Source organism: Oryctolagus cuniculus, chromosome 5 (genome assembly GCF_964237555.1).
Source record: "Oryctolagus cuniculus chromosome 5, mOryCun1.1, whole genome shotgun sequence".
Lineage (NCBI taxonomy): Eukaryota > Metazoa > Chordata > Mammalia > Lagomorpha > Leporidae > Oryctolagus > Oryctolagus cuniculus.
In genome coordinates this window covers 107281742-107302678 of record NC_091436.1, presented here as the reverse complement: position 1 = coordinate 107302678, position 20937 = coordinate 107281742, and the positions used below count along the sequence as shown (strand labels likewise).

General features: G+C 35.5%; 1 protein-coding gene across 3 annotated transcripts in view; it reads right to left on the bottom strand.

Annotated features, from left to right (window-relative positions):
* Window positions 1–20937, bottom strand: part of LOC138849795 (protein eyes shut homolog) — a 339290-nt gene that overhangs the window by 66220 nt on the left and 252133 nt on the right. For all 3 annotated transcript variants that reach the window (XM_070074651.1, XM_070074650.1, XM_070074652.1), the window contains 2 exons: window positions 17318–17511; window positions 15126–15253 (listed from right to left, as the gene is read on the bottom strand). In XM_070074651.1, coding sequence (XP_069930752.1) covers window positions 15126–15253; window positions 17318–17511 — 322 coding nt within the window. The remainder of the gene's footprint in view (window positions 1–15125; window positions 15254–17317; window positions 17512–20937) is intronic.

Here is a 20937-nt window from a genome sequence, read left to right as displayed (position 1 = left end):
CGAGCGAGCTTCGATCTGCTGGTTCATCCCTAGATGACTACAATGGTCAGGGCTTGCCCAGGCCAAAGCCAGGAGCCAGGAGCTTCATCCAGGTCTCCCACATGGAAGACAGGGGCCCAAGTACTTGGGCCATCTTCCACTGTTTTTCTCAGGCCATTATCAGGGAGTTGGATTGGAAGTAGAGCAGCTGGGACAAGAACCAGTACCCATATGGGATGCCTGTCAGCAGGCAGCAGCTTTACCTGGTATGCCACACTACCACTGCTATCATGTCATGCCCCCCCATCATTTTATGTTTACTAAGAATATTTGCAAATTTTTTTGTTCAGACACTATACTTGGAAGAGGGTTCTTTCTGAGTTTTTCCACACTCAGAAATATTTTTCTCATTATCGATACATTGCAGTCTGGTATAAGATTTGAGGGAAATGATGTTTCCTCTTGGTAGTATACAGATGCCTCCCACTGTTTCCAAAGCTGTAAATGCTATTCCAATGTTCTCAAGCATATTGTTATTTCTAGTAAATAGTGAGATGTCACCCTGAGTACTTTTCCTTTCAGGACAAATTGTTTTTTTCTGCCATGAAGCTTGATAGATCTTTGTCTGAGCCTTTATCATCAATTTGAGGGTTGGCTAGAGACTATTTTAAATACAATACACTCAGTACTTTCTCCAGCTCAATAAAATATCCTATTTGACTAACTATTGCTTCTCCTTTATAATGATCGTATTTACCCCTGGAGCTGCAATTATTTGCCTCTTGGATTTCCTTCACCCATTCTTCAAGATACTCAACTTTTTAATCATTTGTTTTCTAATTTATTCAATAAATATCTATGGATTTCAAAATGCTTTTTAAGCTTGTGGGATAGCTGAGTGAGCAAATCCATGTCTCTCATGGTTTAATCTTTTAGTAAGAGAATACAAAAATAAAGAAATAGATCTAGAATGTTTCAAGAGAAAACTGACACAAGTTAGGTGGATAGGAAACACTGATGGTAGAAGTTTCCAAAGTTGTCTAGAGGCACAAATTAACTTTTTGTAAGTTCAGAAGAAATTTACATTGTGAACATGTAGCACACAATTGTCAAAGACTTGCATTTCACTATTCCTTCCTTTACTTTAAAATACATGTCCCATTACTATGAATATTGCAGATTTCCATAATTTTAGTCACCATTTCCCCTTCAAATTTTCAACTGAACTATTTGATTGAAAATTTTAGTTGCTGTCTAGTTGTGCTGTCTTAGTTGTGTCTAACCTGTGTGCTCCTTCTGGATCTCTTTACACATCTTGAACATTGTTATTTATGTTGTCCCATCTGTCGTTCAGAGACTACCTAGTTATCTCATGCTGTATTCACTTCATTTTGACTCAATTTCCTCTCTTCACTCTGGCCTTTCTTGCATGAAATATTTTCCTTTGCTAACTCATCAAGTTTCTGGTCTCATTGCAGCAGTGTGCAAGTGAGGCATACTTCAGTGAGTGGCAGTACAAATGGTCCAACAAAGTTGAAGCATTAGAAAGGCAATCAGTCTGAAAGTTTTGCAGTCACCGCTCCGTTCCCTACTATAATTGCAATCTCTTATCTTCTGTAGCTGCAAAACTTCAGTCCCTAACTTCAGAAAGCCTTTGACTTCATGTCACACAAGTGAGCTTTAGTGGAACTGACTTTGAACTACCCTTACATAGTCAGATGATTTATATTTTTAAAGTACTTACTATTTTCTGGTTTTTGTCTTGACATTCCCCATGCTAACTTAACAAGGCTTGCCTTGCTCAAAAGGCAAGAAAAACTTGCATAAGTTGTTTTTCTTGAGATGGTAAAGGAATGTAAGATAAAACTCATTTTAACCACTAAAAGTGGCCAGTAGCCATTTTAGTCAGCGCATTTTAGAGTGAAAGGAAATGCCTTTCACAGCACTGTTTCTATAGCATCCAATGTATAGTTATATTTTATATAAAACTACACTGCGAGTGGAGGGTGTGAAAGATTCACATGATTATTATGAAAATAACAAGTCATTTTTACTGGTAAAAAGGGAAATATTATATAGGAAAACAGAAGATATCTGAGAAGACACATAAAAGGGAATAAACACTGGTACTACAAATAAATATTTTAGTGGAAAAGGTATGAGAAAAGAAAGCATGCTTTTATATTATCTCTTTCTCTCTCTCTCTTCTCCTGAAAGTACCTCCTGTAATTACCTTAAATAATCCCCCTCTATGGGTTGCATTTTGTCCTTAGGCCAATATTTACTGAACAATTAGCTTTTCTCTTCTTTTTGGACAGAGTATTCCAAACTTAATTCAATGACTTCTATGTGGATTGCACATTACTGATTTTAATGAAAATTGTTGAGCCCTGTTGGAGACACAGCACTGAGCATAATTGTGGCAGTGAGACCAGAAGAAAATTCAATCACCAGCCTTTTGGCAAATATTTCAAATAAAGCAGAAATACTGTTACTTACAGCAGCTATTTGTTTTTAAACTCATAGAATTCATAATTAAAAATGATGATCAATGGAAAAAAATCTAAGTACACATTTTAAAAGGGTATTTTTTCAAAATATCAAAGGATACTCATAGATTTAATAAAAGTAATAATTAAAGTGCAATAGTTTACTGACATGTAATGTTAATGAAGAAGCATTAATGTATTAATATAATGAGTAGGGGCCAGTGTGTGGCACAGAAGATTAAGCCTCTGCTTGTGGTGCCAGCATCCCATTATGAGACTGCCAGTTCAAATTCTGGCTGCTCTACTTCTGACCCACTTCATGTTAATGCACTTGAGAAAGCAGTGGATAATGGGCCAAGTACTTGGGGTCTGCTATCCATGTGGGAGATCTGAATGGAGTTCCTGGCTCCTGGTTCAGCATGGGTTAGCTCTGTCTGTTGTGGCCATTTGGAGAATGAATCAGCAAGTGAAAGATCTCTGTTTCTTTCTCTCTGCCTCTCTGTATGTGTCTCTCACTCTCCCTGTGTCATTTAGCCTTCCAAATGAATGATGTAAAAAAAAAAAACATAATGTAGAAATCTTTCCATAAAACAACAAAAAATGAAAATTAAAAATTAATTTTTAAAGATTTAAAGGCAAAGTATGTCACACTATCAGTGTTCGTTTGGGAGTATATTCTTGCTTAAAGTTTTCCAGCCACTGAAAAGTTTCTTTTTTAACTCTATACTGTTCTAGGAATTAGAAAGGAGATAGTTTTCAACTAAATCCAAAAGGTGTCTTCTGCCTGTTAAATTGAACTTGCAGAGGATTTTTGGCACATTTTTTTTTTCTGGTCTGGACGGTTCTAGGATAACTGAGTTGTAATTTTTGTCTCAAATCAAGCATTGCAGTTCGCTTTTATCTTTGGGGTAATCAATCACACATTGATGGAGATTCTGACACAGAGTTTCTTGTATCAATTTCAACACTCTCATGTACCTATTTCACTCCTTAAGAAAAAAGCCTTTGAAGTAAATAAAGACATTCTTCCAATGGAACTTTTGCAGTACTACTGCAAGCTTACTCATTTTGACTTGAATCAGAGACAGATGTACAGACTTATATATAGACTTTCTCACTACATCAACTTATTTTTGATATAAAATTATTTGGATCTAAAAATCCAAATAATTCACATCACATGGTTGTTTAAACTTTAAAATAAAGTTATTAGACAAAAAATCTACATTTGGTAATTAAAATTAACCTAATGTTAATTTAAACTAATGTTAATTTTAATTCTACAATATAGCAATTCAATGTTGAAATTATTTTAAAAAAGTAAACAATCTCCCTAGAGTATATTAGCTATGTAGGAGGGAAGAGAAAATTATAAACACATAAATATTATGATAATTGTGTATAAATACTGTAAAATAAATGAGTAAAATAAAACCAGGTAACAGTGGAGAGAGTAACTCAAAGTGTTGTTTCATATTTGTCAGGATTCACAGAGAAGACACATTTGAGGCTATCATGTTTGAAGAGATACTTAATGAAGTGGGAATTTTGAAGAATAATGTTCTTCTGAAAGGGGGCCAGACAATGCGAAATCTTGAAGCAAGAAATACATGAGGGAAACAACTCAAAGATCAAAGTAATGGGAGTTCAATAACGTGGGGGAGTACAGTGAGATATAATATGGAAGAAATAGGCAGGAGCAAAGATGGCTCCCCTTGGATGCATTTTGAATGCTTTTTATTTCATTTTTGTTTTGGGAATCCATTCAATGACAGTGGCAGGAGAGCAATATGATTTTAAAACACATTCAACACTTTTCTTTGTAGAAAAGAGATGATGAGGAAGAAAACTAATTTTGATTCAGCCCACAGCTTTCACAATGTAAGATGATGACAACTGTACTCTAGCTTCTTAGGTCAAAAACTGTAGGGCTATCAGGTTTACTCTTTCACTCTCTCAATCAAGCCTAAGCAAATATATTTTGATGACATCTTAAAAATTATTCACGGCTTGGCAAATGGCATGGTGGGCTAGCCTCTGCCTGCAGTGTTGGTATCCCATGAGGGCTCTTCTTGTCCCGACTGCTTCTCTTCTGATCCAGCTCTTAGCCTGTGGCCTGGGAAAGTGGTGGAGGGTGGCCCCAGTACTTATACCTTGAGTGGGAAACCCAAAAGAAGCTCCTGGCTCAGGCTCTGGATTGGCCTAGTTCTGGCAATTGCAGCCATTTGGGGAGTGGACCAGGGGATGGAGGACCTTTCTCTCTGTCTCTATTTCTCTCTGTGGTTCCACCTCTCAAGTAAATAAAAATTTAAAAAAATCCATAGTCCAGTATCTTCTTACCATTCTTGTCTGCAATTCTAATCCAAGGCAGTAATACTAGTCTTCTCCTACTTAGATTATCATAATATCTTTCTAACAGAAGCCTTTGAATATGTAGATTTATTTATTTATTTGAAAGTCAGAGTTACATAGAAAGAGAAGGAGAGGCAGAGAGAGAGGTCTTCCATCCATTGGTTGTTCACACCTCAGTTGGCTGCAACGGCTGGTGCTGTGCCCATCTGAAGCCAGGAGCCAGGAACTTCTTCTGGGTCTCCCACGTGGGTGCAGGGGCCCAAGGACTTGGGCCATCTTCTACTGCTTTCCCAGGCCATAGGAGAGAGCTGTATCAGAAGTGGAGCATCTGGGATTTGAACCAGTGCCATATGGGATGCCAGCACTGCAGGCGGCAGCTTTATCCACTATGCCACAGCACTGGCCCACAAACTATAATCTTAAGATACAAACCAAACAGTGTAACTCATTTGACAGCAACATTACAATACTTCTCATTTTATAGATTAAAACTCAAAAACCTTAAGATAGTATGCCTGATTTAAATGTACCAATATTTTTGGTTTCCTGTCTATTTTAATTTTTACTAATTCCCCTTGATTTCTCCAAATCAGTTACACTAGGTTCATTAGCATAGCTTAACTTGGCTAGAAAATTTGCATAGGGTACTCTCTATTCTATGAGCACCCTTTCTCTATATAGCTGTATGTCTCTTCACCTCATTCAAAACTCTGGGAAAATATTAGCTGTCTAATGAGGCTTTTACATGCTATTCTACATACACTTGAATAAAGGGTCAAAAGAAGAAGGTCTAGTATGAGGCTATGGACATGTTCTGGATAAGAATTTATGTTGGCTTGACAAAATATTCATATCCATGATATATATTAAGGACATAAAAGTGCTTGCATATATGGGGATATTTCAAGAGTTTGCTGATGGACAACAAGTGGGTTGAAAAAAATGGGCGGCGCCGGCACCCCGGGTTCTAGTCGTAGTTGGGGCGCCGGATTCTGTCACGGTTGCTCCTGTTCCAGGCCAGCTCTCTGCTGTGGCCCGGGAGTGCAGTGGAGGATGGCCCAAGTGCTTGGGCCCTGCACCTGTATGGGAGACCAGGAAAAGCACCTGACTCCTGGCTTCAGATCAGCGCGGTGCGCTGGCAACAGTGCGCCTGCCCTAACAGCCGTTGAGGGTTGAACTAACGGACAAGGAAGATCTTTCTCTCTGTCTCTCTCTCTCTCACTGTCCACTCTGCCTGTAAAAAAAAAAAAATAAATAAAATAAAATAATTTAAAAAAGAGAGTGTAAAATTTAAAAAAAGAAAGATAATGGTAAAGAGAAATCAAAGACAAGGCTAAAAGATGACTAGCAGAAAAGCATGCTTGTCCATGGCTCTAAAATTGATCATTAATTTAGAATACATTGAAATGCTATATTAGATATTTATGAGAGCAGGCAAAGGCTTAACTGGCTGGATACAGAATTAAACAGCCTTGGTGTTTTCTGGTCAATATAACAGATAACAAGGGAGAGAAGGAATATAAAGGTGAGTGGACACACAGTGTATTTTACGAAGGAAAATGAAGACCTACATTAAGAGATGAACAGAACAGAATCAGTACAGTAAAATGATTGGAGGTGCTTAATGGTTTTTAAAAGAACTGCAAAACTCTGACCTTTAATAAGTTAATGAGCTTGAAATTCATGAAGTGGTGAACAGTGGAGACATTTAAATTGGGTATGTGTGAATATGCAGTTACAGATCAATATGGATTATAGGGTATGACTGTGGTAAGGAAGAGAAGTAAATCAATAAAAAATGATCCTCTGAATTTATACAATCAAGGAGAGCAGATTTCCAAGATGGATCTCAAAAACTTCAAGAAATATTTCCAAAGAGAATGCTAAAACTGGTGTCATATGTTAAAATGACTGTGGTTTGCAGAAGTAGAATGAAATCTATTCTGCTCATGGCAACAAAGGCAAGACTATCTATATACTGCTTTGCATGTAGGACATAAGTTGTGGAAGAATGAACAGTGACAACTAAAGGGCTAGAAGAAGAACTGTCCTCACGTTTGTCAGAAAAAAAAAAAAAAAAGAATAGAAAAGATATTGTGGGTGTTGGAAGGCTTGCTGATGACAAAACGAGATCCAGAGAGCACAGTAGAGGGTGTTGGTATCAGGAGACACGAAAAGCTGTGCAGGACACTGCAGGACTAAGGTTTCCTTAATCACGTGGGCCCTAGAAGACTTAGTGATTGCTTGGTTGTAATTCAACATGCATGTGTATGCCTGTACTAACTTCTGCTGTGTTTTGTTATTTATTATTTTCAGGAACACTAATAAATCCAGGACTAATGTTGGAAAGGTTATACTGATGGAAAGATATGTTCTCAATATAAGGCACCTAGGGAACCAGATTAGAAGAAGACATCGGTCATCTGTAATAGTCCCTGAAAACATGAAATAATTTTAATAGTAGCAGAAGGTACTCCTGATGAGTATGTCAACTATATTCTAGATATTTTTCATTATAATGTAGTTTGTAATCAAAATCTGAAATGAGTCCAAAATTTAAATGATAATAAACTTATTTGTGTTAAGTTTCAAAATGATTTATTCAAAAGGGAACATTGACCTTATAAAATGGTATATTGATTTCACGTGAAGGAAAATCTTGCAGTCTAGGCTTTAAAATAATTAACTCCAATAAATGAAGATTTTCTGTTTGTGAGAATTATTGTGTGATCAAGTGGACGTGTTCCAATAGTTAATACATTCCTGATCCAAATATGCGGCTGCTATTTTCAAAATCCATGTGAAAATAGAGCTTCATCATCCACTGAAGGAAAATATGTTGAGTTATACATTTCTGAGGATCTAGTGTTCTATTTCAAAGTCACAGTGCATACTTAATTAGCTTTAATGTTACATAAACTGAAAACCCTAACTCTACCTATAGCTGCCATGGTGAGACTTATCACAGCCCAATGAAGTGATGAAACTGACTTGAGAAAGGAAAGAAAGGATATGTTAATTCATTGAATTGACACTTCAGGAGTGCAAATTATAATAACTGCTGCTCAATGAGTAGGAAACAGCAAAAAACAATAAGCTGAGAAACTAAAATGAAACATCATTATACAATGAAAGGCCTTAGAGTTTGAGTGGCGGAAAGGGAAGGTTTAAAACGGAAAAATCTCTGTATCATAACATTCCTGATTGTTAAAAGCATAGCATTTGTATTTCTCATAATCAAGTTTATATCATTTTTAAAATGATCACTCTCAAAAATTTTGTTTAAAATTTATTTTCAGACTTGAAAAAATATACAAGAATGATACCAGTTAATTGTATTAAAATTTATATCTGGGGTCAGTGCTGTGGCTAAGCAGGTAAAGTCACTGCCTACAGTGCCAGCATCCTATTATGGGTACCAGTTCAAGTCCTTGCTGCTCCACTTACAATCCAGCTCTCTGTTATGGCCTGGGAAAGCAGTAGAAGATGGCCCAATTCCTTGGGCCCCTGCACCTGCGTGAAAGACCCAGAAGAAGCTCTGGGTTCTTGGCTTCAGATCGGCTCAGCTCCGGAAGTTGTGGCCAGTTGGCAAGTGAACCAGCGGATGCAAGACCCGCCCCCACCGCCTCTCCTTCTCTCTCTGTGTAACTCTGACTTTCAAATAAATAAATAAATCTTTTAAAGAAAATTTATATCCTGGTTTATGTTTTTTAATTTCTTTCTAAATGTTCACAATGTGATTATTTTGATATATAGAAATTAGTGGAGTCATTACATTGACGAAATACTGATTAAATAAATGTATATGTGTTTGTATGTGTATGTGAGTGTGCAAAACAGTAGTATAATTTATGGTAGCCTTCACAGCTGGCATGTGGTATTAGGATACAAATACTTCCAGCTCTAGTGTGTAGTGAGGAAATAAGAACCCTGTATTTCATGTCAGAATGTCTTTCCTTTCCCTACCCTTGCACTTCCACCCAAGAGGTGACAAATGGACCTAGAATGCTGCACTGGAGTTGTGTCCTACAGTGCCTTAGAACTGGCCACCTGTGGGACACATAGTCCTGCAATTCCTCTCACTCTCTTTGAAGGAATAGCCAAAGACTATCCTTTGAGCTCTGTGAACTCTTCACAACACCCACACTGTTTGTTTCCATCTGATTTATTTTCCTTAGCATAATGCTCTCAAGGTTCATCATGTTGCACCAATGGCAGGACTTATTTCAAATTTTCATTATTGCAATTGCCAATGCAGGGAGACAACTTGAATATCTTACTTAGGTATTTCAATATATACCCAAGTGATTGATTTACAATATTTACAATATTCTTCTCAAAGAATAGTATCTCAGTTGAAAAATCTGTCTTTACCCTAACATAACCTTCTCCCACTCTAGTATTCTACACACTATCATCGTGAGTTACTATGTCTAGTTGATGATGTGAAACCCATGATCTTAATTTCAAGTATCTATTTTTGTCTCCTTAGTTTTCCTCCTCAAGTTCTTCTATATTTCAGCAATTCTTTAATTCTATAATTCATTGAGTATAAAAGACTTCAATACCTCTCATTTCCATCACATTCTTTCTTCTCTACATGAATTATTTTATAAGGTCGATTTCTTTTGTTTCTTCAACTTTTTTAAAATTTTTATTACCATCTGATACTTTCTCATTTAAATATGAGATTAATATACAAAGATTCAATGTACTTCATAGATGCAATTCTAAGAATATAATCTATTACTACCTTTTACATACATTCTTAAATCACTTATTCCTTTTCCTCCACTGTTTTAATCTGGTCAAGTCCTAGCCTTAGTTTAATTCAACACCCTGTTTCTTTAGGATAACTACACAGGATTTGAGCATAACATACATTACTCTATACTAAAGTTATTTTACATTAATGTTCACTAACTTCAGGATAATTTTATTGCTTTACATTAGTCATACTAAATTTCCCTCACATTCATCTGTATAGCTATTTTACACCTCCTCATAAAAATTCATTTCTTTTTTTAAATTAGAAATGGAGTGTATATTCTGATTTCAAAATGAGTCAATAATGACATATTCAAAGCAACCTAGATTGGTACAAATATATTACTCTTCATCCTAACACAATTGATTTAATCTCTGCAAATCTAGCTAAGCCAACATCCCTGTGCATGCATTATGCCTTATTCAGATTTATTACTATTTAAAAAATGACCTATTTTGGATGTACTTCAGCTACCAGTCCATTACTCTATCTTGTTGCTGCCTTTTACAGGAAAAGTACATGTCTTCCCATTCTAATCAATTTTCCCTTACCTTTCTGTCAAACTGCTTTTTTCATGGAAACCATTACCTCCAGTTGCCAATTGCAGAGATCAGTTGTCACTTTTTTTCAAAACTAGACCTAAACACATATTTTGAGACAGTCTAGCACTGCCTTAATATTCTCAAACTATGTTGCAGCTTTACTGTTGATACTCTGTGTTGTTGATACTCAACTCACTGGTCCTTGCCTTTTGGTTTCATATTCCAGCCACTAAGTTTTCTTAAGCATAAAATTTTCCAAGGTCTCAGTTTAAAAACTTCTCACCTCTGGGCCGGCGCCGCGGCTCACTAGGCTAATCCTCCGCCTAGCGGCGCCGGCACACCGGGTTCTAGTCCCGGTCGGGGCGCCGGATTCTGTCCCGGTTGCCCCTCTTCCAGGCCAGCTCTCTGCTGTGGCCAGGGAGTGCAGTGGAGGATGGCCCAGGTGCTTGGGCCCTGCACCCCATGGGAGACCAGGAAAAGCACCTGGCTCCTGGCTCCTGCCATCGGATCAGCGCGGTGCGCCGGCCGCATCGCGCTGGCCGCGGCGGCCATTGGAGGGTGAACCAACGGCAAAGGAAGACCTTTCTCTCTGTCTCTCTCTCTCTCACTGTCCACTCTGCCTGTCAAAAAAAAAAAAAAATAAAATAAAAAAAAAAAAAAAAAAAAAAAAACTTCTCACCTCTTTTCGTAGGCTTATTCTGATATAATCTTATTTGGATTCTTTGTTTTGAAAAGACATTATCTATGTCACTGGCTTCCAAGGAATATATGTAGTTCACATATCTCTAAAATTGAGACATACTTGAATGCCTACCTCACTATTTCCAGTTGGATTTGAGGGATCTTTAAAAAAGATTATGGAAGTTCTATACTATGATAAAAATATACATGCATTTTTAAGAAGTTTTGGAACAAAATAAGCTTGTCTTTTAATTATATTTTCCATTAATTTATTTTATGATTTTTTAATGTTAAGTTTATAAAACAAATATTATGAGGTAATAATACAAAGAGTTCTTTTGGAATATTCTCAGACTTAGATGCCTATATCAGTATCTCCACTAGGCTATATTACTATATCTCCCCTATTATGTCTAACATTGACTTGTTGATTCTATTCTTCTTATTCCTTTCATATAGATTTCCTGATTTTACCTATTATTTTATAAGCCACTTAGGTTTGCTCATAACCTTCCAATTGAATAAGCAACCTTAGATTTATACTTGCATTTTTTATCTCTTGCATCATATTGAATCTTTTAATAAGACATTGAATCTTGCTTGGAACAGTCCACATATCCTTAACATAATCACCAGTAACTCTGTGACAGCATCAGTCACCATCATCTTTATGCTAAATAGTCATAGTATCTTCCAAGCTGATCTCTCTGCTTCTTCCCTTTGAATCATAAAACAGCAGACTATCCTTTAAAAAGGACTCTGGATAATTCTTTAAAATAATATCTGCAAACTAGAATGTACCTTTCTTAAGGAAAGAAATTTATCTTTTTATTATTATTTTTTTCCTACTGCTGCAGAAGTGTTCTGATTACAGTGGGAAAGCTTCTGGGAAAGTTGTCTCAGAATGCGGAAGGGAACTGTCTCCAGATCCTTTGGAAACACAGAATAATCAGTCATCCCTTGTTGGTTTCTGTGATCCTTCCCATGCTCACTAGTCTTGTAACTCTACTCTCTTAAATGACTGTTTCAGTAAAAAATTCTTTTCTCTCAGAATCATAGCTGATTCACTTTGACGAATAGGAGAAAGTCTTCAAGTATTCTTTGTGGAATTTATTTCATTTTGTAGCTCTCAAAGCCCACTTGATTTTGAAATTATTATTCCAACTACAACAAGACGAACTGAGGCATTCCTCCGAAGCTTCATGGACTACCCAAGGTCATGTTCGCCATCTGATCTCTCTGAGAGAGTAAGCATCCTCGCCCTTTTCCTGCCATACTCCTCTCTCATCTAACCATAAGTTTATATCTACACGATACATTCACCAGGGCTGCGCAAACCATCCTCATCACTCTGTTCTCTCTTCATTGGATTCCTAGAATTCAACACTGTTTTTCATCTCAGATTCAGAAAAGTAAAAAAGTAAATGCCTGAGTGAAAGAAGATAAAAGGAGGAAGCAAAGGTATAAAGAGATTGTTGATGCTATTTGAATGAGGCTCAACTTGACCAGTAATTCTCCAAGTTTGGTCTCCAGAACCACACCTTCAGTTTTACATGACAATCTGCTGGACTTGCATTTGTACAATCTCCACTCCAGACCTACTAAATTAGAAATGACAGGGACAAAGTACAAGCATTGAACCAGCTGCTCAACCAGCCCGATGGGTAGTTCTAAGTTAACTTAAGCTTTAGAATTAAAACTGAAAATACATAACTTGTAAATTAGAAAACAAGGATAATTTTAAGGTGAAAATTTCTCAGTCAAGTAGTTTTATTGTTGTTATTATTTTTATCATCCTTCATGAGAAAAAAAAATAATGGATTTCAATGCTAATTTTCTGTCATTGTTTCAACTTCATAACTTATGAATTTATCTTGATTATATCTCTGTTATTTCATCTAAGTCAGAGTTAGCCTTTGTTTTTGCTTTTGAATTTTAGTATAGATTTGAAGACAGAGGGTTTAGGACTGGAAATCCTGCATTTGGGCTCCAAATGTTTACTGCCCTCATTGATCTTGAAGGATCTGTTTCTTGACTTATCACTCTAATTATACCATGTGTTATTTCAGCCTAGTTAGAGCAGTTTTGTTTTCACAATCCTGTTGTTTCCATATTTTGCCTTCTATTTATCAATCAGTTTTAACCAAAATAGGAGACAATAGTTTTCATTTTGGTCCTGGATGGCCCAGTGAATTAAAAAAATCTTACTGTTTGTAGATAATATTAGACCACATATAGTGGCTGTTACACATTGCATCAATAAGTTTACTCAAAATTGTTATAACTAACATAGAAACTAGATAGATTTCATTCTTCCTAGGAAAATCTAACCTGAATTTCTGCAATTAAGTTTGCCATCCTAGATAAAACATACTAGCAAGGCATTTCAGTTCAAACTTTATTATTTTTTTTATTTGACAGGTAGAGTTATAGACAATGAGAGAGAGAGACAGAGAGAAAGGTCTTCCTTCCATTGGTTCACTCCCCAAATGGTTGCCATGGCCAGCGCTGCGCCGATCTGAAGCCAGGAGCCAGGTGCTTCTTCCTGGTCTCCCATGCAAGTGCAGGGGCCCAAGTACCTGGCCCATCCTCCACTGCCCTTCTGGGCCATAGCAGAGAGCTGCACTGGAAGAGGAGCAACTGGGAACAGAACCCGGTGTCCATATGGGAGGATTAATCAAGTGAGCCATGGCACCGGCCCTCAAACTTCATTATTTTAAAATTAAACTCTTTAAGTAACAGCAAAGCAATGAACTGAGATATGGCAAGAATGCTTATAGTTATTCAGCTTTTCCCTTCATGCTATATTTCTTCACAAAGCCTCTCTGACAACCAAAATAATGTTAAAAACAAGGATCTAAAAAAGTTTTTTATTTAAATAAAAATAAATATAATCAAAAATATAAATTTACATTTACTCATATTTGTATAATATTATCTACATTTTAATTGACTATTTTTAAATAGATTAGCAAAGCTGTTAGCACTTTTAGGCACAATAAATGTAGATTACAAAGGTAATATCATTAAATGAATGAAAATTATTTTCACTAGTGATTAATCCAATGTATAAATTTGACCAGATTTATTAGATTTTCCAATAGATTGTTATAGTGATTAGGTTTCTCTTCACTCTCTTAAACACTCATGTTTCAAAAATGTATTATGTTTCCTGTCTGAATTTAGAGTCCTTTGAAATAGATGAACTTGCATATTGCAAGTTTCTTTGCAGTGTATGTTAAAGCTAGCCTGTATCTAAGTTTTTACTTTTTCTGGTTTTATGAAGACTCTAAAATTGTGAGGCTATTTACTGTGCTTAAATAATGCCCATCAGAACTTACGTTAACCAACCAGAGAAAAGCCAAGCAAGTGTGAAGAGTACAAATTTTATTTCTTAATGGTGTGAGAAAATATCTGTAAGAGTATTTAAAACTGAGTAAAATTATATGCCCAAAATATCTGGGTCACTTCTTCCATTTACAAATGGGTAACTTTTGACAAATTTGTACTTAAAGAAAGCAGTATTTCCTGAAAGTCTGCATAAAGACCCTAATGGAAAATTATCAGCTGAGTCTGTGAATTATGGGAAAGAAAGAAATGGGTATTCCATCCTTTCAAAATATTTTAATGTCATAAGGATAATAGAAATAATATTGTAAAGATTCATATTTCTCCTTTCCTTTTAGATGAATATTAATCTTTTATCTTAAAATTTCCATTGTGAGTACAAGCAAAATAATGTATAACTATGCCTGAATTGTGTTGAGAATTTGTTTTTGAGTAGTTAATTTATATTTACTTTTATAATTTAAATTTTATAATTTTAAGTTATATTTACAAATCTATCTATCTATCTATCTATCTATCTATATAGAGAGAGTTGTTCCATTTGCTGTTTCACTTCTTACATGCTGGCAATATCTCATAGGCCAAAGTCAGGAGCTAGGAACTCCTCAGTCTCTGCCTGAGTGGCAGGCACCTATGTATTGGTGCCATTATCTGCTACATTACAGAGTGCATATTAATGGGGTAAAGGATCAGAGCAAAGGCAGGACTCTGTCCCAGGAACACTGAAATGAGATGCGTGCATCTCAAGCAGCGATGTACCCACTGAATCACAATTCCCACCCACAGAATTTTAAATATTGATTTAAAATATCACAATAATTATTTAATATCACAATAATAACATGGGTAAATGTTTCTATTTTACTTGAAATAAATAATTAATACCATTAAATGTTAAACTTCAAGCAGAACATGACTCCAAAATCCATATATTTTGTGTTAAAATATGCACTTAGGAAATTATACCTGCAATGCCAATCTTCCTCATGTGTTGAACATGTGATATTATTCTTCTCAGGAAATGACTCATGTGGCATTTCAATTATCTTGCAAAATTTGCCTGTCATCATTGGTGAACAGATGCACATAACATCCTGTGAAAAATTAAAGATTACTTTTACAAAGGTTTTTGGATATTTCAATAACAACGAATGTGTTCTTACCTGGAGAGTCTTGAAAATGATCAGGAACATGTAGACCTTCAGCCACTCCCACTGTGTTCCACACAGTAGTAGCCATTACCTCCCTCCAACTGGATTTTGGTTCTCATTATCCCCTTGTCTTTCCCTCACACCTGTCAGTCTCTAGTATTCACTATCGTTAAGTCCATATTGGTTATTATTTTATAATTTATTCGTGTGACAGGGGACATGAAGTATATATCTTACTGTGTCTGGCTTATTCTTAAACTAATTATCTCCAATTCTATATATTTTTCTGCAAATTTCAGGAATATTTTCCTGGCTGAAGAGCCCTTTATGTATATACACCACATTTTCTTCACCTATGGATGGGCACTTAGATTGATTTCATATCTTGGCTATTGTAAAAAGTATTGCAATGAAAGTGAGAAGTGCATGGATAGAAAACTGGGAGAAAGGAGCTGGTAGGTTCCAAACATGAAGAGAGTTAAGGAAAGGAAAAGACTGATTGCCTGGCAAGATTGGTTTATACTGTATGTATGTAAGATATGCTGTGCCACATAAAAATGCACACATACTACATATTCTAATTAATTTTTTAAAAAGTAGATAATGTACTGGAAGTTCTTTATGCATCAATGTTGAAGATTCTGTTTTCCAAAATAACATAGAAGTATCTCCCATCTCAAATACCCTTCATACCATGTGTAATCAATAATCTTCTATTTGAGATTGGGGGACTATATCTCTTCCCCCTAGAATAGAAGCAAGCCCATGCTTTCCAAAGCAAGCCTTATAAATCATCTATCAAATTATCTTGGAATACTTGCTATGAGGAAGGCCAGGTCACATGGAGAAGTCCTGTTTAAAATTCAGGTGGATCACCCCAGCTAATGGCCCTGCTGACAGCCAACATTGATCATCAAAAACATGAATAAAGAAATCTTCAAAATTAACTCCAACGTCAGAAACTTTCTGAATACAGTTTTATGAAAGACTATGAAGAGCTTTCTAGCAAAGTTACCTTAACAAACAATATACAATAATAAAAAATAATTCTTGGGGCTGGCATTGTGGCATAGTGAGTTGGGCTGCGTCCTGCAAGGCCAGCATTGCATATAGGCACCAGTTTGAGATCTGACTGCTCCATTTCCAATCCACCTCCCTGCTACTACACCTGGGAAATCAACAGGAGTGGCCCAAGGGCTTGGTCCCTGCACACATAACTCCTGGCTCCTGGCTTTGGACTGGCACAGTTCTGGCTGTTGCAATTATGTGGGGAGTGAACCAGCAGATGGAAGACTTCCCTGTCTCTCTTTCTCTGTAACTCTATCTTTCAAAAAATAAAAATAAATCCTGAAAAGTAATAAATGTTTGAATCCACAGGTATTCAGGCAGCAACACATAGAATTTAGAAAGCTGGAACAAGCACTAATTCCATACATGGGTGGGTAAAAATAAAAATTAAATTTAATGGACTTGTATCTTATTTTCAGCTTCAATCTAAATGCATTCTAGTAGTACACTTCTTCCCACTCTTGTCCTTATTGCCTTTGCTCTTTTTTCTTCATCAGCATAATCATTGTCTTCATCATAAACTTAATATTTATTACATAATTCAAATTTGAAAATCTCAATTAATATACATGATTTGTTTCTTCCTGATATAATCCAATCAAACAATACTTACCTATGACAAACTATAGAGGAACTAGGTAAAGAGATTTCCTAAGGTTGTACATAGTAATTGTGGAAGTGACAAAATGTATGATTTTCTAAATCATTTATCTACAAAATTATATTTTCAAATTTAATAGTTATCAAGAGTAATAAGGGTAGAAGGACAAAAAAAATTAAACTGAACAGTGTGTGAGAATTGGCATTTTTTCAAAAGAAAATTTTAATAGATTAGATTTTCTATTTTCAGAGTTCGAATTTTGTATTTCAATTAGAACTTTAATTATCTGTAATTTTAGTGATAAAAATTACTCATTTCTATATTGAATTCAGACTTACATTTGATGAGTTGATGCAATTAGTGCCATTCCAAGTTGCTATTGATGAACACTCACTGGTATCAAATTCACAGTTTTGATTGAGAAATTCTTCTGGGTATTCAAATTTGCAAAAAGATGTGCTATTTTGGTAAATTCCCTCTTTCCAACAAGACCAAGAATCATAAGGTTTGATTGAGTCCTCACAGAATGGGCCTATAAAAGATTAGACATAAAAGAAACAGGAAAAGGATGGATGAATGGATGGATGGAAGGAAGGAAGGAAGGACGAAAGGAAGGAAGGGAGTATGGAAGGAAACTTATTTCTGTTTCATCACAACATTGAGAAATATTCTTTTATCTGCAATTCTCTCTTCATTATGCAATCAAAATAAATATTTATGTATTACTATGTTAAAGTTAGTTATTTTAATATAATAGTGTCAATGACGTGGCCATCAAACATTTTATATGGCTTATGTTTTTATTTTTATAATTTAACACACAAAGCAAAATTCACATTATTTAGTGACATATAAACTAAGTATTGTTTTTTGGCTTTCATTTTCTCACTAAGTAACATACTGTTTTGGCTATAAAGTGCTTGATGTTCCCTTTCAGACAACAATCAATGAATTTTACAAGTTCTATGTGTTAATAACAATATAAAGAATAATATAATTTATAAAAAAGTTACAGTTATTTCCTTCTTAGCTTGAGGTAATCCTGTTTGTCTATTTTTTGTTGTTTTTTTTTTAAGTTTCAGCACTTAAGAATAATTGTGTATTGATTACAGTATTCAACCAAAAGTATTAAGTAGAACAAACAAAAAAATACTAAGAGGGATAACATATTAAGTTGTTCATCAACAGGACAAGGGCTGATCAAGTCACCGTTTCTCATAGTGTTCATTTCACTTTAACAGGTTTCCTTTTTGGTGCTCAGTTAGTTGTCACCTATCAGGGAGAACATGTGGTAATTGTCCCTTTGGGATTGGCTTATTTTACTTTGTCTATTTTTGCCTTTAATGCCTGTGCATTGGGATTTTATCCAACAAGTCTTTTCCTATACCAATATCTTTAAGTGTTTCCCTAATGTTTTCCTCTAGTAATTTCATGGTTTCAGGTGCTAGATTTAGATGCATGATCCATTGTGAATTGATTTTTTGCAGAGGGTATAAGATAGGGGTCTTATTTCATACTTCCACATGCAAAGATCCAAGTTTCCCAACAAAACTTGTTGAAGAAAAGGTCCTTTCTTTAGGGAGTGATTTTAGCTTTTGGTTCTCTCCAGCATATATGAATTCTCCGAAGCCTATTCAGACCAAGAGATAACAAATTGTATATTTTATGACAATAAAGGAGAGGAACTTTAAGCTTGCAAACATAAAGAAATGGTAAAGAGATGGAAATGCTAATTACCATGATTGGATGTGTACTCATAGCGTGTGTCTTGAATATCAACAATCAACACTAGTTATCTTTTATTGCCACCAGCATGTGCCTAATGACAGAGTGTTAAATATCATCTGAAAAATGCTTGTTTTTTTAAAAAAAATAATGTTTATTTGAAAGGCAGAGCTTCAGAGAGGAGAGACAGAGAGTGAGAGAGGTCTTCCATCCACTGCTCCTCTCCCCAAATGGCTGTAATGGCTGGAGCTGGGCCAATCCAAAGACAGGAGCCAGGAGATTCCTCCAGGTCTCTCATGCATGTGCAGGGGCCTAAGGACTTAGGACATCTTCCATGCTTCCCCAGGCCATAGCAGAGAGCTGGATCAGAATTGCAACAGCCGAGACTTGAACTGGTGCCCATATGGGATGTTGGCACTGTAGGCAGTGGCTTTACCCGTTATGCCATAGCACCAACCTCAATAAATGCTTTTCAACTGTGTTATGAAGCACCTTTTGATGTAGGTCCTTAAAAAACTACAATTGGGCTCCCAGACTTGGACATTGGTATTACTACATTATTAATTATATTCACATAATGTTAGTTAGTATGAGAATGGAGGAAACAAGTGACTAACCTAGGGGACAAGGGGCAAGGAGACACCTAACCTCACATCCCGCCAAGCATCAATCAGGCACTTGTACAACTCTGCTGTTGACGATTTAGCAACAAATGAACATTCTAGAAAATGAATCTCAAACCTAAAAGAACTAAAAATATATGGTATATATTCTCCAAATCTAACAATTAAAATAGCCATCAATGGCAGAACATTTTGAGGAATCTAAATATTTGGAAATTGAACAACATATTTCTAAAATAGCTGGACAGGCAACGAATAAAAAGTAAATGGAATATACAATAAAACAACAGTAAGTCCTTATCTATCATACTCACACCATCTCAAGATATTTGAAATGTAGCTAAAACAGTATGGATGGAAATTTATGGATCTGAACTTTCTATATATATTAGAAAGAATGATCAAAATCATATTTTAGGTTTACCTTACATAATATGAAAAAGAAGGGAAAACTAAATATAAAACAAAGGGAATGGTAAAATTTATGCAAATATAATTTCTTGGAGAGAGATCAGTGAATTGAAAAAAGTTGCTTTTTAATAAAAATAAAAAAAGATGTTGAGTTGGAATGACTCAGAAAAAAATGGAAGACACAAATCAGCAAAACCGTCTTTGAAATCAAGGACATCCTTGTATATTTCTATAATGTGACAGTGTCAGGTTTCTCTACAAGAATGAAACATCAGTTTAATCTGAATACTTGATTTTATCAGAAATTCATGTAATGTAATATATTACATTAATATAATAAAGGACTAGTACCATATAATCTTCTCAGTTGTTGCAGAAAACTATTTCACAAAACACACTTCTTGTTCATTATGAAAACTGTCAACAAATATACAAATGACTGATCCACATACAAGAAAAAGCTCAAAACTATTAGTCATTACTGGAATAAAAACTGAAATAACAATGAGATGATTTCAGACACAATAACTGGCTATTATTAAGAAGAAATTCAATATCAGATGTTGGTAAAAAATGTGGAGAAACAAGAAATCTCAAACATTGCTGATGAGGATATATAATGGCATAATTGATTTGGAAAATAGTTCAGCAGTTTCTTACAATTCAAAAATTGGGCTGATGTTGTACACAGCAGGTTAAGCCACAGCTTGCAATGCTTCATCCCGTATCAGAGCATTCCATTTCCAATCCAGTTTCCTACAGATGTACCTGGGAGGGTAGCAGAAGACGTGCCAAGTCCCTGGGCCCCTGCACCCATGTGGGAGACTAGGATGAAGTTCTTGGCTCCTAGTTTCATCCTGGCCCAGATCTGGCTGCTGTGACCATTTGCAGATTCAAGCAGTGAATGGGAGATACTCATTGGGATTTGTTGTTGTTGTCCTTTATTTGCTATTCATTTTTTTCTTTACTTAATTTTTAAAAACACTAAAAATGTAGTTAAAATAAGTATAGATATTATAGTGTATAGTGTGATATCTAAATAATGTTATACAATGTTATCTGATCATATCAGGATACTTAAAATTTCTCTCTCCTTGTCATTGCTTTATGATTGAATCCTTAGAGTTTCTTTTTTCTATAAGTTCAGAAATACATAATTTGATGTGAACTATGTTCACCAACTGCACTATGTATCAATA